This window comes from Eptatretus burgeri, chromosome 6 (assembly GCF_056783735.1).
Source record: "Eptatretus burgeri isolate ZD-2024b chromosome 6, Ebu_testis_v1, whole genome shotgun sequence".
NCBI lineage: Eukaryota > Metazoa > Chordata > Myxini > Myxiniformes > Myxinidae > Eptatretus > Eptatretus burgeri.
The window spans coordinates 110,919,551-110,942,742 of NC_140966.1; the positions used below are offsets into that span (position 1 = coordinate 110,919,551).

Below are 23,192 nucleotides of genomic sequence, written 5' to 3' on the forward strand. Positions count from 1 at the left end.
AGCCATGGGAGCCAGGCAGCGCAGGGCCAGGGCCCAATCGGAATGCACGATTCGGATGACTATGCATTGCTTTGGGGCGACGCCCCACCCTGTCCCTGTAAAGTACGGATCGCGAAGCCGTCCGTCGTCATCCTCCTCCTCTTTGTCTGGCCTTTGATCGATATCAGCATGCGCCTGCTGCTCCGCCAGTCCTGTCTGCCACTCCACCCACTCACTCTTGATCTCCGCCTTCCTCTCTCTGGAATCCCTACATTCGCCGTCTGAATCCGCCTACTCCATCTGCCTGTCTCTCGACCTTTGACCTCGTGTGCTGACTCCACCTTCTCCACCCACCCACCTAATTGCGACTGCCTCTTGCCGCTGGGTTACGGCACAACCCACTCACCTGGCTCCACCTAAAGTCCTTCCTCACGCTAGACGGCCTCGCCCTTTCTCTGGATCGGTGCATGCGCTGCGCCGACACCATAGCCAAGCACGAGACGACGCGCCAACTCTCAAGGAGGGAGCGTTCAGTGGAGCGTCCCCCCAAAACATACTGGGTAGCCTGGTCGGTCAACCATGCAAGGTATTACAAGACCATTGGCCTCATCTCCTCTCCTTTTTTGTAATTAACTCCTCTTTATCAGTGTGTGTGTGTGTGTGTGTGTGTGTGTGTGTGTGTGTGTGTGTGTGTGTGTGTGTGTGTGTGTGTGTGTGTGTGTGTGTGTGTGTGTGTGTGTGTGTGTGTGTGTGTGTGTGTGTGTGTGTGTGTGTGTGTGTGCGCGCGCGCGTGCCAGTCCTAGCTTAAAGTGAAGATTGCAGAAGATATATCGGTCTGTTCTGTGTCTGCTTGTTTTGTTGTCTCACCACACATTTCTTTCTATCCCTACTGTACACACATAACAATAAACTCCATTCACTATGCCACATATCTTTCCTCACCTGCCTGTTAATAAATTATTCGTAGAAATGTTCCCAGCTCATTTTTGTCTTTTCTTTCATTGATCCAGCATTGTCTGTATCCTAGCCTAGCCGGGACTTTATTCCCAACGATCCGTTCTTCTAGTCGGTACGTCCTTGGCAGTGTCGCTCGGCTGCATCTGATCCGGTAAGGTGATCCGGTTCGGACAAGGCGTACTGAGGGCGTGTCCCCCTGTAATTAGGTCACGTGATTAATGAAGGTAACTGGTTTCGACGGAGGACCCTAGGTCACGTGGTTGAGTTATTGGCGTTCACGGTCGGTTAGCGACCCTCCGCGTCACGGAGTTATCCGTGTGTGACGGCCTGCGATTCCTGAGAGTCTGGTGGGAACCCGACATAGCTTCTCCCCCTTGTGGTCTTCTCACCCGACCCCCGACCCGCAACAATATTATCATGTATAGTGGTGTATGATTAAGTTATTAATATGTTGTAATATTTTAAATAAAATAATAATTACATAAGTTTGAATAAGGATATTGTTGCGTGGCCGGGCGTCAGCCACGAGCATGACCTCCAGATGGAGCTGCAGAGTCGGCTCGACCGATAGCTCGGAATTCAGATCGTACCTTTTCGGAAAAGTACGGGTCCCTTTTTGGACCGAAGTTCGCCAACAGACAGACCACATGGGGTAGGGTCGATTGCCAATTTCAATTTACCTAAATACCCACGTGGTCCAACCTACCGGGGAAATTCACCCTCGATGGCTCCCGTAAGGAACGAGCCGCTTAGCGTACCTGTTCCGTGTGCGATCCGAGCGGTTTGATCGCCGAGATCCGTCGGTTCCAAATATCCCGTTACAACGGCAACGGCCTGGCTAATTTTCCAACACGCAGCACGCGAAGCCAATGAAGGAATAGACACGAACGAGCTGAACCATTTCACAAATGGGGATATTTATTTACAATGGGGGGATGAGGGGAGCACATAAGGGCAGAGCTAAACCGAATATTAATAAATGCACGTATATACAGGCAAAAAGCACTTATACATTTCACTACTTAGCTGACTGGTGCCACGAACACACATACGCACACACCCAAAGAAGTAGTAGCTACAGCCTTTATTGAGGCCTTCAGCTCGGAGGGATAGGACTAGCTGAAGACCAGGGTCTATCTCGGACCTGTCCACCTCGTGTGGTCTTCGCGTCGACCCGGGCACCAGCGAGAGGCGAGCCAAACCCAGACACCGGCGAGCGACCCTTGCAGTTCTTGCGGGGGGGGGGGCATGGTGTCTCAAGCTCACCCGTTCGCCGAGAGAGACACGGCGCCCAACCCTTGCAGTCCTTGTCGGGGACTGGCGTCTCTCAAGCTCTCGCTCGTGAGGAGGAGGAGGAAGAAGAGGTGACAACGACCAAGACCAGCAGCCCAGGCTCCAGACCAGCCCAAACCGATTGACTGACTCCCTTTTTTATGCGCTCCAGCACGGCTCGACCCCTCCCCCACTCGGCGCGCTGCCCAGCGCATCGGTGGGTGGGGGCATGACCCCTCCCCCACTGAGCGCGCGGAGAATCCGGGAGCAGAGGGTTGTTGTTGTTGTTGTTGTTCTCTGCAGAGCCGTAGTAATCCGCTGCTGTCATTGTTGCTGTCATTGCTGGTGGTGTTACAAATAAAAGGAAATCCTAACTATCAAAAGTAACTCACAGCGCATGAACATTTATTTACCCATTAGACAAGGGAAAGGAAACTATCTATAAAACACATACTTACCGATATAACTGATCTATAGGACCTGTATGTTGTGTGCTCATGGCTTCCAGATTCGCAACAATATGACATTGCTGTGTTGACGGACTATCTGGACACAACTTTGAGGTTGTGGGTCCATTTATGTCGAGTAATCTACTGATGTGGACCTGCGACCGGGATTGTGGATCCTCCGTTTGGAGAGGTTCTGGGCTGAAATGAGCGTGGTGTGTGTGTGTGTGTGTGTGTGTGTGTGTGTGTGTGTGTGTGTGTGTGTGTGTGTGTGTGTGTGTGTGTGTGTGTGTGTGTGTGTGTGTGTGTGTGTGTGTGTGTGCGCGCGTACATCTGGCCTCCTTCTTAGGATGACGTTGCAGTAATTTGTCTTTATTTTGACGGACTGATTTAGATTAAACTTGGTGGACAGGTTGGGTGTCTACGAAGGACAATTTGATTTGATTTTGGTGAAGATGCAGAGGAGAATCTTTAAATTTTTACCCCCGCCATCGAATGTCAATGGAGGTTATGTTTTCACCCCTATCTTTCTGTCTCTCTGTCTGTCTGTCTGTCTGTGAGCAGGATATCTCTAGAAGTTATGGATGGATTCGGCCGAAACTTGGTGGACAGGCTGGGTGTGTGAGAAAGACTCATTTATTAGATTTTGGTGAAGATGCGGACGATAGAATTTTTATACCAATTCTTCACCATTGAGAGATGGGGCCAAAAGATATACAGCTTGACATCTCAAGAAGTTATGGACGGATTCGAACAAAACTTTGTGACAGGTTGGGTCGGTGACAAGAACAAGCTGATGAGACTTGCGTGAAGGTCCGGATGCAGATGTGGCCTTTCAGTAGGATAGAAAACGTAAACTGTTCAGCCTGGCGAAGGTATCTGCTCCACCGAGTGGCGTTCTAGTTTCACCTGTAACTTCAGCCGTTTTAGGGGAAACGACAGGAAAGACTAAGTAACCGTTATCCCTCTCTATACGGTTTGACAATATGCATATTATCGGGAGCACATATTATAAATGTATTCAAAATGCAAAGCCAACCCCAAAAGGAATGAATGTGGGTAAAGTTGGTAAAGTGAACGCCACTTAGCAATGACGCATGATTTCTCTTCTCCTTTGATCAGGACTGTCACCGTTTGGACAACCGGAAGCAGCACACGATGGCATTTGATAAATCCTAACATAACACTTTTTTTTTCACACCGGGAATGGAATAAAATCAAGAACGAAGCTGTAATTGTCAGAAATATGCAATGTGAAGCATGTTCGTGTATTCACGCAACGGGAGGGGGGTGAAGCAATATGGCTGGCGGATGGTACGCGTCACGTGGCTTCAAGACTACTTGATCAATCAGCGTTAGGCAACCTGTCCAGTGTGTCGAGATCAGTGGCCACCTCGTCAGCGGTTCACTCCTTTGTCGGGAGCAAGATGGCGGTGGTTTGGCTTCAACAGCAAGCAATGTCGGCAAGCACATGTCACCCCCCCCCCCCCCCGCTTGATTGCAGCGTCGATCTCCATACGAACTGCATTGGACGTCACTTCTGAACGCTGAAGTCAAAGCGCTGCCATCTTGAGAGCCCTCAAAAGAAGCAACTGCATGTATTGTTCCCACCGAGCGAGACGTGTATTGGACGTTATAAAACTGATTGTCCATAGCCTGCAGAGAAGTTTTACCAATAATGTTTCGCCGAGTATAATTTACAAATGATTTGTAGTCGTCAAGTTGTTTTTGAATGGCTGTTATCACATGAAAATAGTATGCCTAATTGGTATCATGTAATCTGCCTCTTCTTTTCTTACCCCTGTCACAGTAGCTGATCTCGACACACCGGCTAGGTTGCCTAATGCTGATTGTTCGAGTGGTCTTGAAGCCACCGGAAGCGCGCCACCCGCCATATTGCTTCACCCACAACACAGGAGATCCCGATTGCGTTAACATACATACTTCACGTTGCGTATTTCCGATGAGAATTCCACCTTCCTGCCAACAATTTTAATTCCATTCCCTGCTTGGAAAACAAACAAAAAAAAGTGTTCTTTTTAGTGTTTATCAAATGCCATCGTGTGCTGCTTACGATTGTGCAAACCGCGATGGTCCTGATCAAAGGAGAACAGGAGTCACATTTCACCGGTAAGTGGCATTCACCTTGCTTACAGTCCCATTCATTCGTTTTGTGGTTGGATTTACATTTCGTAAACATTAGGAATATGTGCTACTAATGATATGCATCTTGTCTAACCCTATAGAGCGATACCAGTTACTTATTCTTTCTTGTTCTTTCCCTAAAACCGGTTGAAGTTTCAGGCCAAAAGGTGAACGTCGGCCAAATTTCGGAAATTGTCAATTTTCATCCGATTCACTTGAAGTTTGAAGAGGAGTTGCAAATTTGGTCATTGAATTCAACCGCCAATTATTTTTGAGGTCGAATTTGTTTGATGGATTTTGCAAGTACCGTGCTCTGCACGACGTCTTCTTCTTGTTATTCTGTCTGTCTGTCTTTCTTTGTCTGTTAGTTGCCTGCAGGTCGCAATTGCAAACAGATTATCGTTAAACTTTACCAAAGTGTAGAGTTTGTCTCGACCCAGAAGCCGATTGATTTTGAGGCCAAAGGTCATTTGGCGGTCACATTTCTAAAATTATCAATTTCGATCTGAAAAATAGTCAAAGCTCAGGCTAATTGGATTAAAATTGATTAAGATTGTCAATTTTAATCTGAATGAAACAAAATGGACAATTTGATGTCTCCATGGCAACCTTTGGAGAGGGGGGTGGATTTTGCAAGTATTGTGCTCTGCACGACGTCTTTTTTCTTGTTTGTTTGTGTGCAGGATGTCTCAAAAAGTTTGGGACTGATCCGGATGAAATTTGGTGGGCAGCTTGGATGTGTGACACGGATGAACTGATTAGATATTGGTGAAGATTCGGATCCGGATCCGCCGACCAGATAATTTTTTTTTTTTCATGATTCTTCATTGACTGATCGGGCCAAAAACTATATATAGCATGGTATCTCAAAAAGTTGTGGACGGGTTTGGTTGAAACTTAGTGGACAGGCTGGGTCTGTGACGAGGGCGAATTGATTCAATTTTGTTGAAATTCCGGATCCAGGTACAAGAGTTATTTAATTTTTAAAGTGATTTCACCATTGAGCGTTCGCACCAAAAACGATATATAGCATGATATTTGAAAAATGTATTGGACCAGATATGTTCTCCTGGATCAGGCATTGCGGGGCAGAGATATGCGCTCTTCCGAGTGCCCTTTCAGTTTATTAACCTCCGCCATCTTCGAAGATTGATGGAGGTTACTGTTTTCACCGCTTTCTGTTTGTTTGTTTGTTTGTTTGTTTGTGAACAGTATTACGGAAAAACTCCTCGACGGATTTCGACAAAACTTGGTGGGGGGGGAGGTTAGGTATGGTCCAAGGATCATGCCATTAGATTATGGACTTGGTCCAAAATCCAATATGGCTGCTATGGCGGCCATTTTGAAAAAAATTTGAATTTTTTTTATTGCATTTCTACATGTTTTAAGTGATCTCCAACCCCCCCCCCCCCCAAAAAAAAAAATTGTTAGAGAAAAAAAAATTTTGCAACTTTTTTTTCAACAAAATTTCGATTTTTTTTTTTTTGCATTTCTACATGTTATAAGTTTTTTCCAACAAAAAACATGCCAAAATTATAATTGCGGCTGATTTTGGAACTTCAGGTGGATATAGCCACGTAAAATCAATTTCTGTCTCAAGGAATCTAGTTATGACGAATGAATTGAGTATGTAAAAGTAAACGGGAAAGTTGCAAACTATAACTCTGTGAGCACTGTTGACGTCAAATTGAATGAATAGGATATCAGGTTCACTTGAGTGACCTTGCAGTATTAGCGGCGGAGGTTTTGCACTCTACCGAGTGCTGCCCCTCTAGTTTTGTAATTAGAATGCCATGGAAGGACGTATTAAGCTACATGCGTTTAAAGCATGCGGATTCTTCTCGATTCCTTGTAATTAATTAGGCTAAAGCCTAATCAACTCAGGAGGTAATGAATATCATTTTGGTGTATCACATTCCACATCAGAAAGCTCCAGTGGAACCCTCCACAAAAACATCACACACACATCATCATCATCATCATCATCATCATCATCATCATAATCATCATCCATTTATAGTAGAAATAAGATTGCAGCCACCACAACCTCAAGTGTTGGGAAGCTTCCTCAAAAATTCTTCTTTTTTCACGAATCTGGACAAGGATACTCGTACCCCCTTCTAACGGAGGCTGGAGTTCCACACGGCAATGTTTAGGGCCCAGTTTTGTTCCTCATTTATATTCATCACAACACTCTTTACCTTTGTGAAGATGATTCCACATCGAGCCGTATAGTACCCCATCCCTCTGCTCGGCAGACAGCAGCTGCATGCATATACATATATCTCTCCACTGGTCGAATAATTAGAAAACATCCTTCAATCCTCAAAAATCTCAGACTCAGTCCAGTCCAGAATCATTACCTAACGAACCCACCTATCTATTTCTTTCGTCATCCACTGGAAGAGATTCAGTCTCTTGAACTCTGTTGCTCACCTTCAGCCATGACCTTTCCCGGGCTGACTACACGGCAAAGCTCACCTCCAAAGCCAGCTGCAGACTGGGACTCCTCCATTGATACAATTCTTTCCTTGGAAAATCAGAGCTACTCACAGATAATACCTTTGTTTATAGCTCGATGGAGTGCTGGTCTTCGCTATGGAGCTATGCTGGTCTTCCTCTTGAAGACTGTGCCCGGCCGAGCGTGCCGACAGCTCTGAATGACAGCAAAGGCAAAGCACCGGTCGACAAAATCAAACTTTTTTTTTTTCCTCTCTCATCAAAGATGTGAACAAACCACTTTTCTTGACCAGTTTTTTGAAATCTTGATATGCATCGAGCAGTTTCCGGACTCCATCTTGTATGCGGCAGACTTGTGGTTACCCAAGAAGTTTCCACAAATCCATTTGAAGCCTGCCATGCTTTTAGTTCTTAGACATTCAAGTTTTCTTTAAATAAAGCCTTCATCCTGTAAAACCTCCCTGATTTGGGGGCCCCACAAAGATTCCCCCCTTCATTGTCAAGGCAATGATGTTTGGAAATTTCTCAACGACGTACTGAAACGCTCTCAAATTCATGTTACCCATCACTTTTACAAAATTCTTCATTAAACCGAGCTTAATGCGGAGAGGTGGCAGGAAAATCTCCTCCGGATCAACTAACGGAAAACATTGGAGGCTGTTCATTCCTGGCTCGTATGTGCTTCTTGATGCCAGTCATGTCTGATGTAATGATCCGTGGTAGCATTGGCAAAGGAACCAACAGCATTTCGTGCGCCCTCCTCGCATGAACCACCTCCGTCAATTATAATTAAGGCAATAACCTTTCACATTCGATTGGTCTCATCATGAACACTAGACGTGCGAGAGGAAAACCAAAACAGATTTAGAATCAGCGTCCCAAGAGCTATCTAACCCACATATCATTATATCCGATGAAACTGACTTGTTGGCCAGTGTTATTGAGGGAGCCCAGGAGAGCCTGTGTGAGTGGAGCGGATTCACGAGCAATATCGTGGTTAGCCCTGGCAGTTATGATGCCTTTGTGTTTAAGTGACTACGATGTGTCAATTGCATTGTGTTGTCTGTATGCTGATTTTGACCAATTTTGCTTGTACGGTATTCGGGAAACTCGTTACTGCACGTCCATTCCAGATTTCCCAGAAGTCGTCCAAATATCATGAAACAATGGCTGGCGAACATGAAGAGAGCCAACTACGTGCCCTCCAAATCAGCCGTCCTCTGTTCGGACCATTTTGAGGACTTCTGCTTCGACAAAACCGGCCAAACGACCCGTCTCCGAGATTATGCAGTACCGACCGTATTCAAGTTTACCAAGGACATGAAAAAGGTGCGCGATTCATGCAATTTCATTCTCACAAGTCACAGCGTTTACACTTGTGTAGTTTAAAAGTTAAATAAAATTTCATGTTGCAAGGGCACTTGTCACTGCTTGGACTACATTGTAACACCTGATGCATGCATCTGATGCCACTGGAACGACCTCTTGGGGACATGTACTGAATATATTGTTGCGGATTCGCGCCCGCCGACGTGCGAACGGCCACGTAACTCGAATCGCGGCACGTCGCCCACAGGACGGACAATCCAGTCGTGACCCTCTCGGACTAACCCGGGATCCAGTCACGGGTGGACCTTTCGGCCTCACCACGATCGTGCCAATCGGCCCCCCGCGTGGGATAGGGTTGCTCGCCAAATTCGACCTACCTAAGTACCCACACGGAGGGTAGACCGGGCGATCGCACCTCGCCGCAGGTCGACTTCGGACACGGGCCACTTTAAGCGACCCGTTCCGTACTATCGGGATAACCGAGCGGTGTTATCGTCGGCCTCGATGGTTCGATTAATTATCGGGCGTATTCAGCCCACTACCAACCCTTTACGTGAAGTAAGATGGAGATTCAATGAAAGAAAAGACGAAGCGAAACGGGAAAACAGTTCAACATAATTCACATTTATTTCGCGATGGCACAGGGAAAGCACACATATACAATTACACCAAAAGCAAATGTAAAAGGAGAAGAAACACACAATATTACACAAAAAGCAAATATAAAAGAAGAAGACAATGCAGAGCTATCCGACTACCGAGCACACGGCAACACTTATACAATTTTACTTCACAGACGGCGCCGACAACACATATACCCAAAGCAAAAGAAAAGGACCACCCTCAAGGATGAGGCGGGCCTGGGGCCGAGACCGTGTCGGGCCTACCCGTCTGATGATGAGACGCAAAGTGGCGGTGGCGCCCCAACTCCGCGGGCCTCGCGGACAGTGTCTGGTAGGGGGTGGGAAAGGGGCCCCCTTGTCGCACTATCTCAGCGCGGGGGGGAAACAGGAGGGGGTTGTTGATGCTCGGGGGAAATGAGGATATCTCCCTGTCTCGGGTCCCGCGACGAGCGTCTCCACCACGACCTCGGTCGCGCCGCCGGCCTCTCCCTCCGCAGCTCCCCGACTCCGACGCGAGCACCCCCTCAACCGCCTTCGCCGCCGCCGCCTCTCCACAGCTTCGTCCGATCGCCCTCTCCGTCTCCTCTCTTGACTCGTCCCAACTCTTCACTGGCTCTGCGAACTCCCAACTGCGAACTCCCAACTGCGAACTGCTGACTTCTCCCCTCCGAACTGAACTGTTTGGCGAGCGCGGCCGTTTATATCCCCCGTGGCTTCGCCCCCCCCACCTTTGACCCTTTACCTCCGACCCTTCACCTCCAACTGGCTCCCCATTGGACCGAGGAAAAGTGGGCGTGAATGCTTTTTGATCCATGAATTTGCATATAGCGACCACGCTCCAACGCCCTGGAGGCGGGGCCAAATCGCCCCACGCTCACCGATAGGACGGAACAGAAGTGGGCGTGAGTCGTTTTTGATCCATTTTCTTCGGAAAGTCTGTGATGTTTCTGAACACGCTGCTCGGTGCGCGCCCTGCACGAGTCCAGTATCGGTGCCCACAAGTGGCGCAAGAATGGTGGTGATGCGATGGTGGTGAGTTGTGACGGTAAAGGTCGTGGCTGTTGTTGTGAAGCGGCGTTGTGGTTGGTGGTTGTTGTGTGATGGCTGTTGAGACGTGGTTGGTGGTGGTAGTAATGGCGGCTGGTCCAAAATAAAGATAGTAAAAGAAAAACGGCTATCTAAAAGGGTCGCAGCCCGCATGAATGACATTTATTCCCTCTAAACAACGGGTTTGGGCCTAACTACACATATACTTACAGAGATATCTCACCTAAGGGACCTGAATGGTGGTTTGCGAATTTCGTCAACCACAACACTACCTCCTCCCCTTTTTACAGACTCGTCCCGAGTCGTCAAATTTTCGTGTGCCATCATGTGTAGTTTTCCCCTAGTACATTTTACCTACGGATCCCTGAGTGCGACATTCATGGTATTCGTGTCCCCAAAATAAATAACCTGAGGGCTGAGTAACTACCTAAACAAACTCACTCACACGGACGACTTAAATAAAATTGCCGGCGCTAAGACATACATGCCGGGGGCGCACTCATATGTACAGTACATCTTAACCTTAACTTACAAATTTTACACTAAACCATGGCCCAGGATCACTGAACTCTGCAAAAAGAAAGCAGTAAGCAGGGAGCCAGGCTGCTCGCATGCAGTCTCTGACTCAAACAATGCAGGTGACAGGGAACGTGGCCGGCTGCTCACACGCAGTCCAAGGCCTTCCCTTTTGAACTGAACGCAGTGAACCACAACGGTGCATGGGCTGCACAAACGTAGTCTCCGTGCCAGCTCAAGTGGCACACGCAATGAACACAACGAATGGATGGATGAACACAAACACGGTGCACGGGCCGCCACTGCAGGCCCGTGTTGTAGCTGCCAACAGGGCAGTTCTTGCAGCTTGCAAACTGTTGCCTTGATCCTGGCGCACATGGCAATGAACAGGGGGGGGGGGGGCAAAGCAAAAATTGAACGGGGGCTGGTGAACAGGGGCAGTGGGCATGGCATGGCAAAGGCAGCAGGCAAACACAGCCTGCAGAACCAGGCCGTTGCAGGCAAACACAGCCGGCAGATGAACTGGCCGGCACAGGCCTTGAAGTACCACAGCTGCAGATGATCCGGCCGGTACAGGCCTTGCAGCACAGCAGCTGCAGACGATCCAGCCGGCACAGGCCTTGCAGCAAAACAACAGCTGCCGATGAAGTGGGCCGGCACAGGCCTTGAAGAAAAACAGCCATCCGGCAGATGAAGTGGGCCGGCACAGGCCTTGAAGAAAAACAGCCAGCCGGCAGATGAAGTGGGCCGGCACGGCCTTACAGCAACACAGCCAGCAGATGAAGCTGGCCAGCCTTTGCCGTTCAGTGGAGGTTGGTGGAGGGAGTGCGGTGGTGCTGGCCACTCGGAAGGCGGGCTCGGACCTACCCTACGGTCTCCCTCCCAACCTATCGCCTTTGCCTGTCACTGTCTATACCCACTCCCTTAATTTGTCAAACCCCAATTTAGCCCCAACTTATTTTTTTATTTTTACTTCCCCACTATAAATCGTCCCCTAACCCCCTTTATCGTCTTTGTTCGGCTAACCTATCCTGTCACCTCGCCTACTCCCAACCCCTACGTTCCCTTCCCGGAGGGGAACAAGGGAGAGCTAGCGTCCCGTGTCGAGGCCCAATGAAGCCTCAGGATGGCCTCCCCAGAGTTCGGCGATCTATAACCAAAGTGGGTCCAGCGGCCCACAACGAGAGCGAGGGGATGGATGGTGCGGAGGGGTACATCTCCTAATCTACCCTAACCATTTAACTGTTAAACTACCCCGGGGCTTTCAACAAGCGCCTCGCGCTTAAACTATTGGTTCTAACAACCCAGATTCCCGTCGCCTGTGTTGGTGTCCTTACAATTTCGGGCCTCGCCCCCCAATTTTCTCTCCGTGCCCTCACACGGTCTCATGGCTGGGACACGTGGCTCCCTTTGGCAGGCACGACCCTCTGCCGAATCTTCCGCAATGGCACCCCCGGGCACTACACTGCCTCCGAGCCTACCAGCTCCCTAACACCGGGGAGTGCCCCCCATGGCACCTCCCCTGAAACGCACACGTGGCAGGCTGGCTTCCCAGGCCCCTTTCCGAGGGTCACCTGTGCCCACAACACTGCCCACGCGGCCAATGGCGCCCCGGGCCCCCGCACCAAGCAGGCGCACCCGTGCCCACTACGCTATCCCGGCCCCCCATGGGCCCTTGGCCTACTACGGCCGACTAGCGTGGTGCCCGGGGTACCCACTCAGCGATACTCACTTTTCGCAGCCACGCTCCCAGCCCGTCAACAGGGCTCCTGCACCCCTCCAAACGGGTTTCGAGCCTACACTCCCACCAACAACAAAACGACCTCCATTTTGTAAATTTAACTAACCCCCTAACTCACTCTACACTGACCCCGGGGTCCCTTGGGCGGGAGTCACTCCTCCCCCCAATCACTCATCGCACCATGCAGTCCCCATTCGCTCCACTCACACAGACCCGCTGGCCTCACTCACTCATCATGTACTCACCTCACAACTTTTCAACACACACACCGCTGAACTCTGCCATCCTCCTAACTACTTCCCCTAACTAACTCGTGCTCCCACGTCGTCCCTTACACTATAGCACGTTCCTTTTAACACTACGTAGCTAAACTACGTCAACTCTACACATCCAAAGTCTGTCACTGTCTTCTAACTCAAAAAAATAACTTTTATTTCCCCACCTAAAGCTCATCTAAATCCCTCTAACTAATCCATTCCACGGACTCCATGAGGACTTACCCCTGCCCCATGAAGTCGGTCTAACTAAGCTAACCCTTCCCCCTAACTAGTTTCCATCCTGTGCCCTGGCCAAGGGGGTCTTCCACCCCTTGCCCAGGAATCCTGTGCACCCGAAAGTGAGGCTTGCTTTTTTTTTTTTTTTTTTTTTTTTTTCATGCGCAGCACCAGCGCGGCAACTCGCAGCTCGCGCACTTTGCACCTGCCCGTGATGTCATGCAGCTGCACGTGTTCCTCGTCCCTCCTTGGACGGTACCATCCGGCAGGGATACCCCTCCTGCCGGATTCCAACCCCACGTGCAGCCATGACGTCACTGTGCGCATAAAAAAAACACAAGCCCCACGTCTCGAGGGGTTCCCCATGTGAACACATGTGCTTTGCCCGTTGGAGCTTAACACACACGATCGCGTGGAGAACCCGTCCGGTCCAAATCCATAATCCTGCCTAAACTTCGTCCGTCCGCAGGATCGGCAAATCCACCGCGTGCGTTTCCGGACCGGGACTTCACTCTCGCAAGCGAGCACGTGGGGGCCTCGTGCGTTGCACAGCACGGACCTCGTGCTCACTGCTGGGTGAACCCGGCACGGTCCCCGAAACAACTACAGCCGCTACTCGGCTTCCTTTCCTCACATGTCGCCGTCGTCGCCATTCGACACACGCACTCCCGCGTGTTACGACGCTAACACACCTCACCATTAAACTCACACCGGGAGACGCGGCTGCATGTTCACGCATGCCCACCGACATCTCCCTTACATACCGCTCTCTCACACACACGGTCTCCCTTGCACTCGGCCGTTCACTCACGCATGCCATTACCCTTGCACACGTGGCTCCCCTCACTCGCGGCCTTTCACTCACTCGTGCCATTTCCCTCACACAAACCACACCACTCACACACGCGGGGGCACTCACCCGCAGTGCCTCATCCACACACCGTGCCTCACTCACACACGCGGGGGCACTCACCCGCGGTGGTTCATCCATACTGGCCGTTTCATCCACACACACGGCCTCTTCCACTTGCGGTGCCCCTTTTACACACGGCGTGCTGGGAAGCACGTACTCCGGCACAGTCGCCACCACACCACTCACACACGGGGTCGCTTCCACACACGGGGACGCACTCACACCTTGCACCACACACACAGGGACAACTGCACTGGGGATTCGTGTCCCCACAAGGGTCTCCGGGGCCTCTATACCCCCCAAGCTGTCCGTGCACCTGTCCACAGCACTCGTCCCCTCAACCTCGCAAAGCACGACCGAACCCACCTGGTCGTGACTCGCCTCAAGGAGGCATACTCCCTCCCCTCGTTCCTGGAGGAGGCCATCCCGCTGCTCGCACTGGGTCCCTACACGCTCCGCGAGCTCACCCCCATTGTCCTCCACTACCTCCGTGTGTGTGTGTGCGTCACTTACCCCGTCTTCATCGTGTAGTCTTCCCTCTATCGTTCCCATCTCCCGTGTCTCTGCCAACTCAGTCACCTCTTCACCCTTTACCTCCCTTGTCTCAACTATCATTTCCGTCTCTTCCCTTGTTATCTCCCTCGTGCACGTCTCTGTCACCCCAATTAGTTTGTCCCTCGTCAATTACCGTCACTTTTTCTGTCACGACCCTCGCCCAACACGCCCCCCGAATTATTTTGTCACCCGCCTCCACCGCGGGCCCGACAGCCGTTGCACCCCCTTCCAGCTCGTTCGCTCCCACACGTGGAGTCGCCATCTTAAGCTCCCTGCTAACGGCCTTCATGCCCGCCTGCAGGCATCGGCCCATGTTCTGCGTCTCACCCCGCAGCTTTTTAGTTTCTTCCCTCATGTTTGTTTCCATTCCGTCTATTTGCTGTGCATTCGCATCCATCTTTTCGTTCATTTGTTTGTTCATTCCTTTCATTTCGTTTTTCATTTCCGCATTCATCTTTACCAGCATGGTGAATAGCTGGGCCATGTCGGGTGCGCTTGGGTGAGCCGTTTCGGCTGGGATCGGGGAAGGGTTTTGGTGGAGAGGGGGAGGGGAGGTGTCATACACCGCGGCCGCTGCCGCACCTATTTCGGGCTCTGGGTTCAGTTGGGGGAGTTCATGTTCCTGCACAATCAACATTTCCTGCACGGGGATTTCATCCTGAGCCATGGATTCTACACATTCTACATCCATTTCTAATACCCCCGGCTCCCGCTCGCCTTGAGACGCCATCTTATTTCTCGCAAAGGGTTAATTTAGCTCGCTCGTAATTTGGAGGGAATCGGGGGTCGCTCCTCTCACCCCTGGACCGATTCCCGTGAATTTAGCTGGAGACAGGAGAGCCCGTTTTCCCGTTCTCCGATACCAGTGCCGCGAGGAGGGCGATGAGTTTATATCCCACTCCTGACACCAGTGTTGCGGATTCGCGCCCACCGGCGTGCGAACGGCCACGTAACTCGAATCACGGCACGTCGCCCACCGGACGGACAATCCAGTCGTGACCCTCTCGGACTAACCCGGGAACCAGTCACGGGTGGACCTTTCGGCCTCACCACGATCGTGCCAATCGGCCCCCCGCGTGGGATAGGGTTGCTCGCCAAATTCGACCTACCTAAGTACCCACACGGAGGGTAGACCGGGCGATCGCACCTCGCCGCAGGTCGACTTCGGACACGGGCCACTTTAAGCGACCGGTTCCGTACTATCGGGATAACCGAGCGGTGTTATCGTCGGCCTCGACGGTTCGATTAATTATCGGGCGTATTCAGCCCACTACCAACCCTTTACGTGAAGTAAGATGGAGATTCAATGAAAGAAAAGACGAAGCGAAACGGGAAAACAGTTCAACATAATTCACATTTATTTCGCGATGGCACACGGAAAGCACACATATACAATTACACCAAAAGCAAATGTAAAAGGAGAAGAAACACACAATATTACACAAAAAGCAAATATAAAAGAAGAAGACAATGCAGAGCTATCCGACTACCGAGCACACGGCAACACTTATACAATTTTACTTCACAGACGGCGCCGACAACACATATACCCAAAGCAAAAGAAAAGGACCACCCTCAAGGATGAGGCGGGCCTGGGGCCGAGACCGCGTCGGGCCTACCCGTCTGATGATGAGACGCAAAGTGGCGGTGGCGCCCCAACTCCGCGGGCCTTGCGGACAGTGTCTGGTAGGGGGTGGGAAAGGGGCCCCCTTGTCGCACTATCTCAGCGCGGGGGGGGGAAACAGGAGGGGGTTGTTGATGCTCGGGGGAAATGAGGATATCTCCCTGTCTCGGGTCCCGCGACGAGCGTGTCCACCACGACCTCGGTCGCGCCGCCGGCCTCTCCCTCCACAGCTCCCCGACTCCGACGCGAGCACCCCCTCAACCGCCTTTGCCGCCGCCGCCTCTCCACAGCTTCGTCCGATCGCCCTCTCCGTCTCCTCTCTTGACTCGTCCCAACTCTTCACTGGCTCCGCGAACTCCCAACTGCGAACTCCCAACTGCGAACTGCTGACTTCTCCCTCCGAACTGAACTGTTTGGCGAGCGCGGCCGTTTATATCCCCCGTGGCTTCGCCCCCCCCACCTTTGACCCTTTACCTCCGACCCTTCACCTCCAACTGGCTCCCCATTGGACCGAGGAAAAGTGGGCATGAATGCTTTTTGATCCATGAATTTGCATATAGCGACCACGCTCCAACGCCCTGGAGACGGGGCCAAATCGCCCCACGCTCACCGATAGGACGGAACAGAAGTGGGCGTGAGTCGTTTTTGATCCGTTTTTCTTCGGAAAGTCTGTGATGTTTCTGAACACGCTGCTCGGTGCGCGCCCTGCACGAGTCCAGTATCGGTGCCCACAAGTGGCGCAAGAATGGTGGTGATGCGATGGTGGCGAGTTGTGACGGTAAAGGTCGTGGCTGTTGTTGTGAAGCGGCGTTGTGGTTGGTGGTTGTTGTTGTGAAGCGGCGTTGTGGTTGGTGGTTATTGTGTGATGGCTGTTGAGACGTGGTTGGTGGTGGTAGTAATGGCGGCTGGTCCAAAATAAAGATAGTAAAAGAAAAACGGCTATCTAAAAGGGTCGCAGCCCGCATGAATGACATTTATTCCCTCTAAACAACGCGTTTGGGCCTAACTACACATATACTTACAGAGATATCTCACCTAAGGGACCTGAATGGTGGTTTGCGAATTTCGTCAACCACAACAATATATTGTTACAGCTGTCAGACTCATCTCGGTTGCCTGGTTCGAATTTGTCGGGTTCCGTCAAAGCGGCCACGACGGTCAGCTGAGTCGGCCATCCCACGGCAGATTACGGCCTTTCCACTCCCGATGCTGTACCTTTGGAACAAATCAAATTAGCCAAGCGTTCTGCCAACAGGCATCACATGATTCGATATAATTTAGGCCGAGCAACTGGTCATGTGACGTGGTCGTATAAGCAGGTAGTTCAGCGGAAATGTGAAAAAGCATGTTGTGGCGTCATTATGAATTTTTTTTTTGTTGATTCATCATCTCTGAGCTATCCTGAATCAGAATCAGCCGGGTGCCAGACTCGCACCCTTGAGGAATTTTTTTTGGAGCTGAAAAACAAAATGGCCACCACCGACTTTCGATAAATTATGTTTTGGGCTGTATTTTCACTTCTAGTGCACTTACACACACAATTTTGGTGTGTACTACTATGTTTTCATGGTCAAGGAATCCGATAATGATAAAATTGAAGGTGTATATATTTTAAGACCAGTCTCATATTTTCAAGATGGCCACCATTTTAAGATGAAAAATGGCTATTTTGCAGTTCCACTGATCACTTCGAGTGAGAAATTGAATTTGATGAACCCATAATATTAATGCTATGTACAATAATAGTCAATGACGGCTGAAATAACTTACTTGCAATGATTAATGAATTGATGATTATATATTGGAATATGATTTTTACACAAATATATCCGGATACATGTGGAGAGTTGACTATGAATTTGGGTTTTGTCTTAAAGTAAGTTTGTACATGGATATGATTTTGGAATTACCTTTTATTTTTAGACAAACAAATGTTAACTTTGTTGAGGATGCAATCAATGTTCTACATTATGTTCAATCTTCGTCATCGTCATCGTGACTAGCAGCTACTGCCCTTGTCTGTTCGTTACAACAGTCTGATCCAGCATTACAACTGCAAAACTTGGAACATGACATCTGTGCAGCCACGCAACCACACCTCCCTTAGTGGAACATGGCCGGCTGGTGGATCATCCACACTTGATCAGCTGCAGAATGGTGACTGCTGCAGCAGACACATCAAGTGGAAGTGTGGTTGGACACAACGTCGCACCGTCCTCACCTTCTTGCCATCCATACTTGATGGGATCCAAGTTCGGAGGGTCTGATTGAGTGGCCGATTTCCACATAATGACTTGATGATGAGCGCGATGTACATGTTGAACAAAGGCATCATGCGATGGGGGCAACGACTTCAATTTCAGAGCAGAGGTAATCTTGGAGTTGGCCATCTTAGACTTCCACAACTGATACCGGTGTGTGGACATATCACCTTCGACTTTGGAACCATAACAGGCAGCAATGAAGGTAGTTGCCTCAGATATCATCTTTTCCTCGTCTGCTTCCAGCTGACCAAGTAAGGTGGGGTGATGTCCGCCCATTAGTACCTTCAGCGCTGTGGCCTTTCCAATGCCAAACAAATACGACACAGTATCACATCCGGTCAGAGCATGTACAGCAGGCAGTTATTTGGTGATGCTTTTGTGTTTCAGTGCTGTTTGGCGAATGTCTACGTTCGCCCTCCCAGCACACGGACTCTCCATGCTGACATCCACAGTCATCTTTTCCTTGAGGTAGAAATGAATCAACAGGACAAAGACATCTGTATCGTCGCAGACCACTTTGATGTGTGAGTTACCACTGACACCTGACACAATTCCAACTAAGTGATGGATGATGATGACATCTGCTTCTTCATGGTGTGTTTTCAGATCCTGTCTCTGGAGAGTGGAATTGTTCCATACTTGTACTGGTGTAGGATCTTTTCCGGTGATCACCAGTTTGGTCTGGTTGTCCATAATGTGGGTCATCAGATACTGACAGATCAAATCGATCAGTTGAACTTTGTAGTAGGCTACATTCAGGACCACTTTTTGCGCTGGAAGTGTTGTGTGTAAGTTGAGTTGACGTTTTCGACTTAAATCATGACCTGCGCGACTGGATCTCGTCATTTGTTTCTTGCTGATTTTGATGTACCTGTCGAAAATCAGGTGTCCGTCACAACACTCCAGGTGGTATTTGATGGTTCCCATGAAGTTGATCACATAATCCTCAACTATACCATTTGTGGGCCAATGTACAGTCCATAACATGGCGCATCCATCGATGATGACAGCATCTGGAACACCTTGGATTCGACTTGATTGCTCAACCTGGAGTTTCGTCTTCAGGATTGCTTTCGACTGAGCCCGCATCGCACCGCTCTCATCAAACAAGGAGGCTGGGACAGGGGACAGTTCGTAAGAGAGGAAATCCTTGATATCAATATCCCTGTATTGTTGGAGACGTATGACTCGGGTGTAGATCAATTCGGTATCATATACTGGCCTTCCATCCAGCTTGATGCTCTTTTTGGTCGAAGTCATCAGGGTCACTTTCTTGGTTAGTGTCTTGTTGAAGCTTGTCGGCCATCCAGATTCAAATTCCGCCATCTGTTGTCGTCCAATCTTGAGAGAATCATCAACGTTTACCTTGTCTGTCGCATGAAACTTAGTAGTAGACACCAAAATTGTGTGTGTAAGTGCATTAGAAGTGAAGATATAGCCCAAAACAGAATTTATCGAAAGTCGGTGGTGGCCATTTTGTTTTTCGCCTCTAAAAAAAATTCCTCAAGGGTGCGAGTCTGGCTCCCGGCTGATTCTCATTCAGGATAGCTCAGAGATGATGAATCAACCAAAAAAAAAAACTTCATAATGACGCTAAAGCACGCTTTGCCCTGAAATGGCTGTTTGGCATCTGGACTAATGTGGAGACCGCAACCAATTATTCCCTTAACGAGTTCTCGAAAACGAACAAATGAAGCAGCCACCACAGCCAGAATCCACCCATGAGATCAGGTGTATTTGAAGAAGAAATAATAATGGCACAGGGAAAGGAATATACAAGAAGCAATCGATAATCAATAATAGAATCCTTCAAAGCTCTGCCGAACATATGCTCTGACAAAACCAATGAACGATCGGGATTCCAGAATTGACTAACTAAAGACCTCAGTCATACCACGTGGGATAGACAACAGATAGAGGTGGACAAGACAAATACCCTGGCTGTGCCCAGTGGGACATAGCAGGAACCGTTGTTGAGTTATCCCCGGTGCATCCTCGCTGCAGGTTGCAGTCAGCCCAGAGTGCATGGCTTGTGGGGAGGAGGAGGAGGAAGAGGAGAGGCGTGACTTGCTGGGTGGGGATGTGGCTTTGTAAGGTCAGAGATTGGTTGTCAGGTCAGATCAGATTAAATCTGTGACTTGCTACAGGTACCATATAAACCTGTATTAACCTGTTCCATGATCGGCTTGTCGGCGACTAAACTGTCGCCCCCACTAAGTTTCATGGGGAGGAAGGTGTATGATATGGACACTCAGCCGGATTAAAAACAAAACCTGTCAAAGAACGGAGGAGCTCCTTGTGAGCCAACGGCCATCCATATCTAGTGCCCAACTGTGTCTGCGGACGTCCTCCTGCAGTTGGGTTACCTTTTATTAGGAGGTTGGTGGCAGGATTTGCACTCCGGCCACCGTAAAACAATTCATCCCACAACATATACCAAAAGCAAAAAGAAATCTGAAAACCCACTCCGTGGGAGTACCTCGTGTGCAGCTGCTCTTCGCAGGGCTGCTCACCGGATGACGGGATTGGGGCAAAGCCTTCGGGACCCCCAACCTTTGGTGATAGGAGGGAAACCACAGGGTAACCTTCCTGGGTCAGATTGTGGTAGTGTGTGCCAGGGTGGTGCTGAGGTGTCACCCACCAGACGGCGGTCTCTTTGGGTTAACCTAAGGTGCATGTTCCCTTTGGGTGGGTGCCTGAAATGTCCTATCCCAAAGAGAGGATGATCACCTGTCTCTGTTATCATCTGAGCTCAAGCATTTGGACATCGGTATTGCAGCACTCTCTGCGGTTCGGAGACCGGATATTGGCGAGATCATGGCGGTGGTTACACCTACTATTGGTCTGGTCTCTCTGATGGTTACCATGCCCAAGGAGTTGCTGGAGCTGTGTCAAATAAGCTTCCTCCAATGACAATTGAGGTAACACCGGTCAACCAGCGTATTACGAGATAAAGGATTTGTCACTCCTTTGGTCTCTGGATATGCTCCAACGAAGGCGAATGATCTGACCGTGAAGGACACATTCTATGCCACGCTCGATTCTGTGGTTGATCAGTGTCCCAGGCGAGATACTCTTCTAGTCTTTGGGGATTTCAATGCATCGACTGGAACTGATAGGGATGGTTATGAGACGTGCGTTGGTCCCCATGGGTCTGGAACTGTGAACCAGAATAGTACTAAGTTCCTTGACTTTGCAAGAAGTCATGGACTCAGGGGGGCCGGTTCATGGTTTCAGCGCCCACAAGCTCATCGCTGGACTTGATATTCCAATGCTGATGGTGTGGAAAAGGAGATTGTAGTCGTTGATGGTCGCTGGAGGACAATCCAGAACTACAGGGTCTACCGGAGTACTCAGTTCCTCAATACTGACCACAGGCTTGTTGTAGCAACTTACAGCTTAAATGCAGGAGAGTGGTGCCATCTCAGCCTTGGCTGGATGTTAGCAAGCTCAAGGATGAGAGGGCAGTTTAGGAGTTTGCGAACAGGCTGAGTGGAGATTTGGGAGGTTTGGGTGCTGTGGGGGATCCTAATGAGTTGTGGAGTGCCTTCAAGACCACCGTCTTTGATGTTGCCGGTGGATGTCTTGGAACTCACCGAATGGTGAAGAAGAATTTTGTCTCTCAAGGGACACTGGATACCATTGACCAGAGTCACAGGGCCAGGCTGAATGGCAGAGCTGAGCTGTTCAGGGAGCTGAGACGTAAAACTGTACGTGCACTAAGGATGGACAAGGAGGCCGATGTGAGTAGATTGAGCATCACCTCTGGTCAAGTGATTCTTGTCCTGCTTACAGGAGGATTCACACACTGCGTTCATCCAAGCCCATCCCTCAGTGTGTCAGGGCTCGAACCCTGTACCTTGAATTACAATGCTTCGATTTTGATAGACACAAAATCATCAGCAAATTTAATGGCCTAATCACAGCAAAGATAATGTACCTTCACACACACACACACACACACACACACACACACACACACACACACACACACACACACACACACACACACACACACACACACACACACACACACACACACACACACACACACACACACACACACACACACACACACACACACACACACACACACACACACACAATGTCAAGAACAGATCTACAATTCTATTTTATTCATCAATCAATCAACCCAACATAAGAATCCCTTAAACCATACCAAACAAAAGAACAAGCAGTCATAGACTGGTACTTACGAAATCGTCAACTTGACCTCTGACCTTGTCCAATAAAAGCTGTCTCTAGAGAAGGTAGCGACGCAAACCAGAAGTTTCTACGATTGTTCTGTACCAAACCATCAAAAATCGAATGTTTGACCTCACTGTGACCTTGACCTTTGACCGATTTTGACCAAAATCTAATCAGCACTAGCCATCACCCTCCTGAATCACGTTCTCGAGTTATCGTGCCTACCAACAAAAACACACAAACAAACACACACACAAATGACGGAAGTCATCAATATACTTACAAAATCTTTAGATTTCGTAAGTAATAAACCATACCAAACAAAAGAATCACTTGAACAAATGAATGATAAGAACTTACGATTAAACTAAATTAATTAGACAAACAATAAATTTGCCAGCTAAGCAATTAACCAAACCCCTGTGCACAGGTCGAACAGATTGCCAGAGCGAATGTAACAATCTGCTCTGCCTATCTCAGTCACCCCTGCTTATATACTTCTTTTTTTTTTGGCGCATTACTCTTTGAGCAAGACCCTTTTTGCGGTGAGTGACCTGACCTGCTCTTGCACAGAGCATGTTCCATGGTTTAGCCGATAAGAGTGGGAACAGGGTCCTT

At 49.4% G+C, this 23,192-nt stretch overlaps 1 protein-coding gene across 4 annotated transcripts in view; it reads left to right on the forward strand.

Annotated features, from left to right (window-relative positions):
- Window positions 1–23,192, forward strand: part of LOC147025613 (uncharacterized) — a 38,020-nt gene that overhangs the window by 9,146 nt on the left and 5,682 nt on the right. Inside the window, exons 2-3 of one of the 4 annotated variants that reach the window (XM_085886742.1) lie at window positions 4,468–4,784; window positions 8,393–8,588. In XM_085886742.1, coding sequence (XP_085742868.1) covers window positions 4,708–4,784; window positions 8,393–8,588 — 273 coding nt within the window. In that variant the 5' untranslated portion in view covers window positions 4,468–4,707. Of the gene's footprint in view, window positions 1–4,464; window positions 4,785–4,867; window positions 5,568–8,392; window positions 8,589–23,192 lie in introns of those variants that run through there. The other 3 variants (XM_085886741.1, XM_085886745.1, XM_085886744.1) reach the window with 3 other exon arrangements.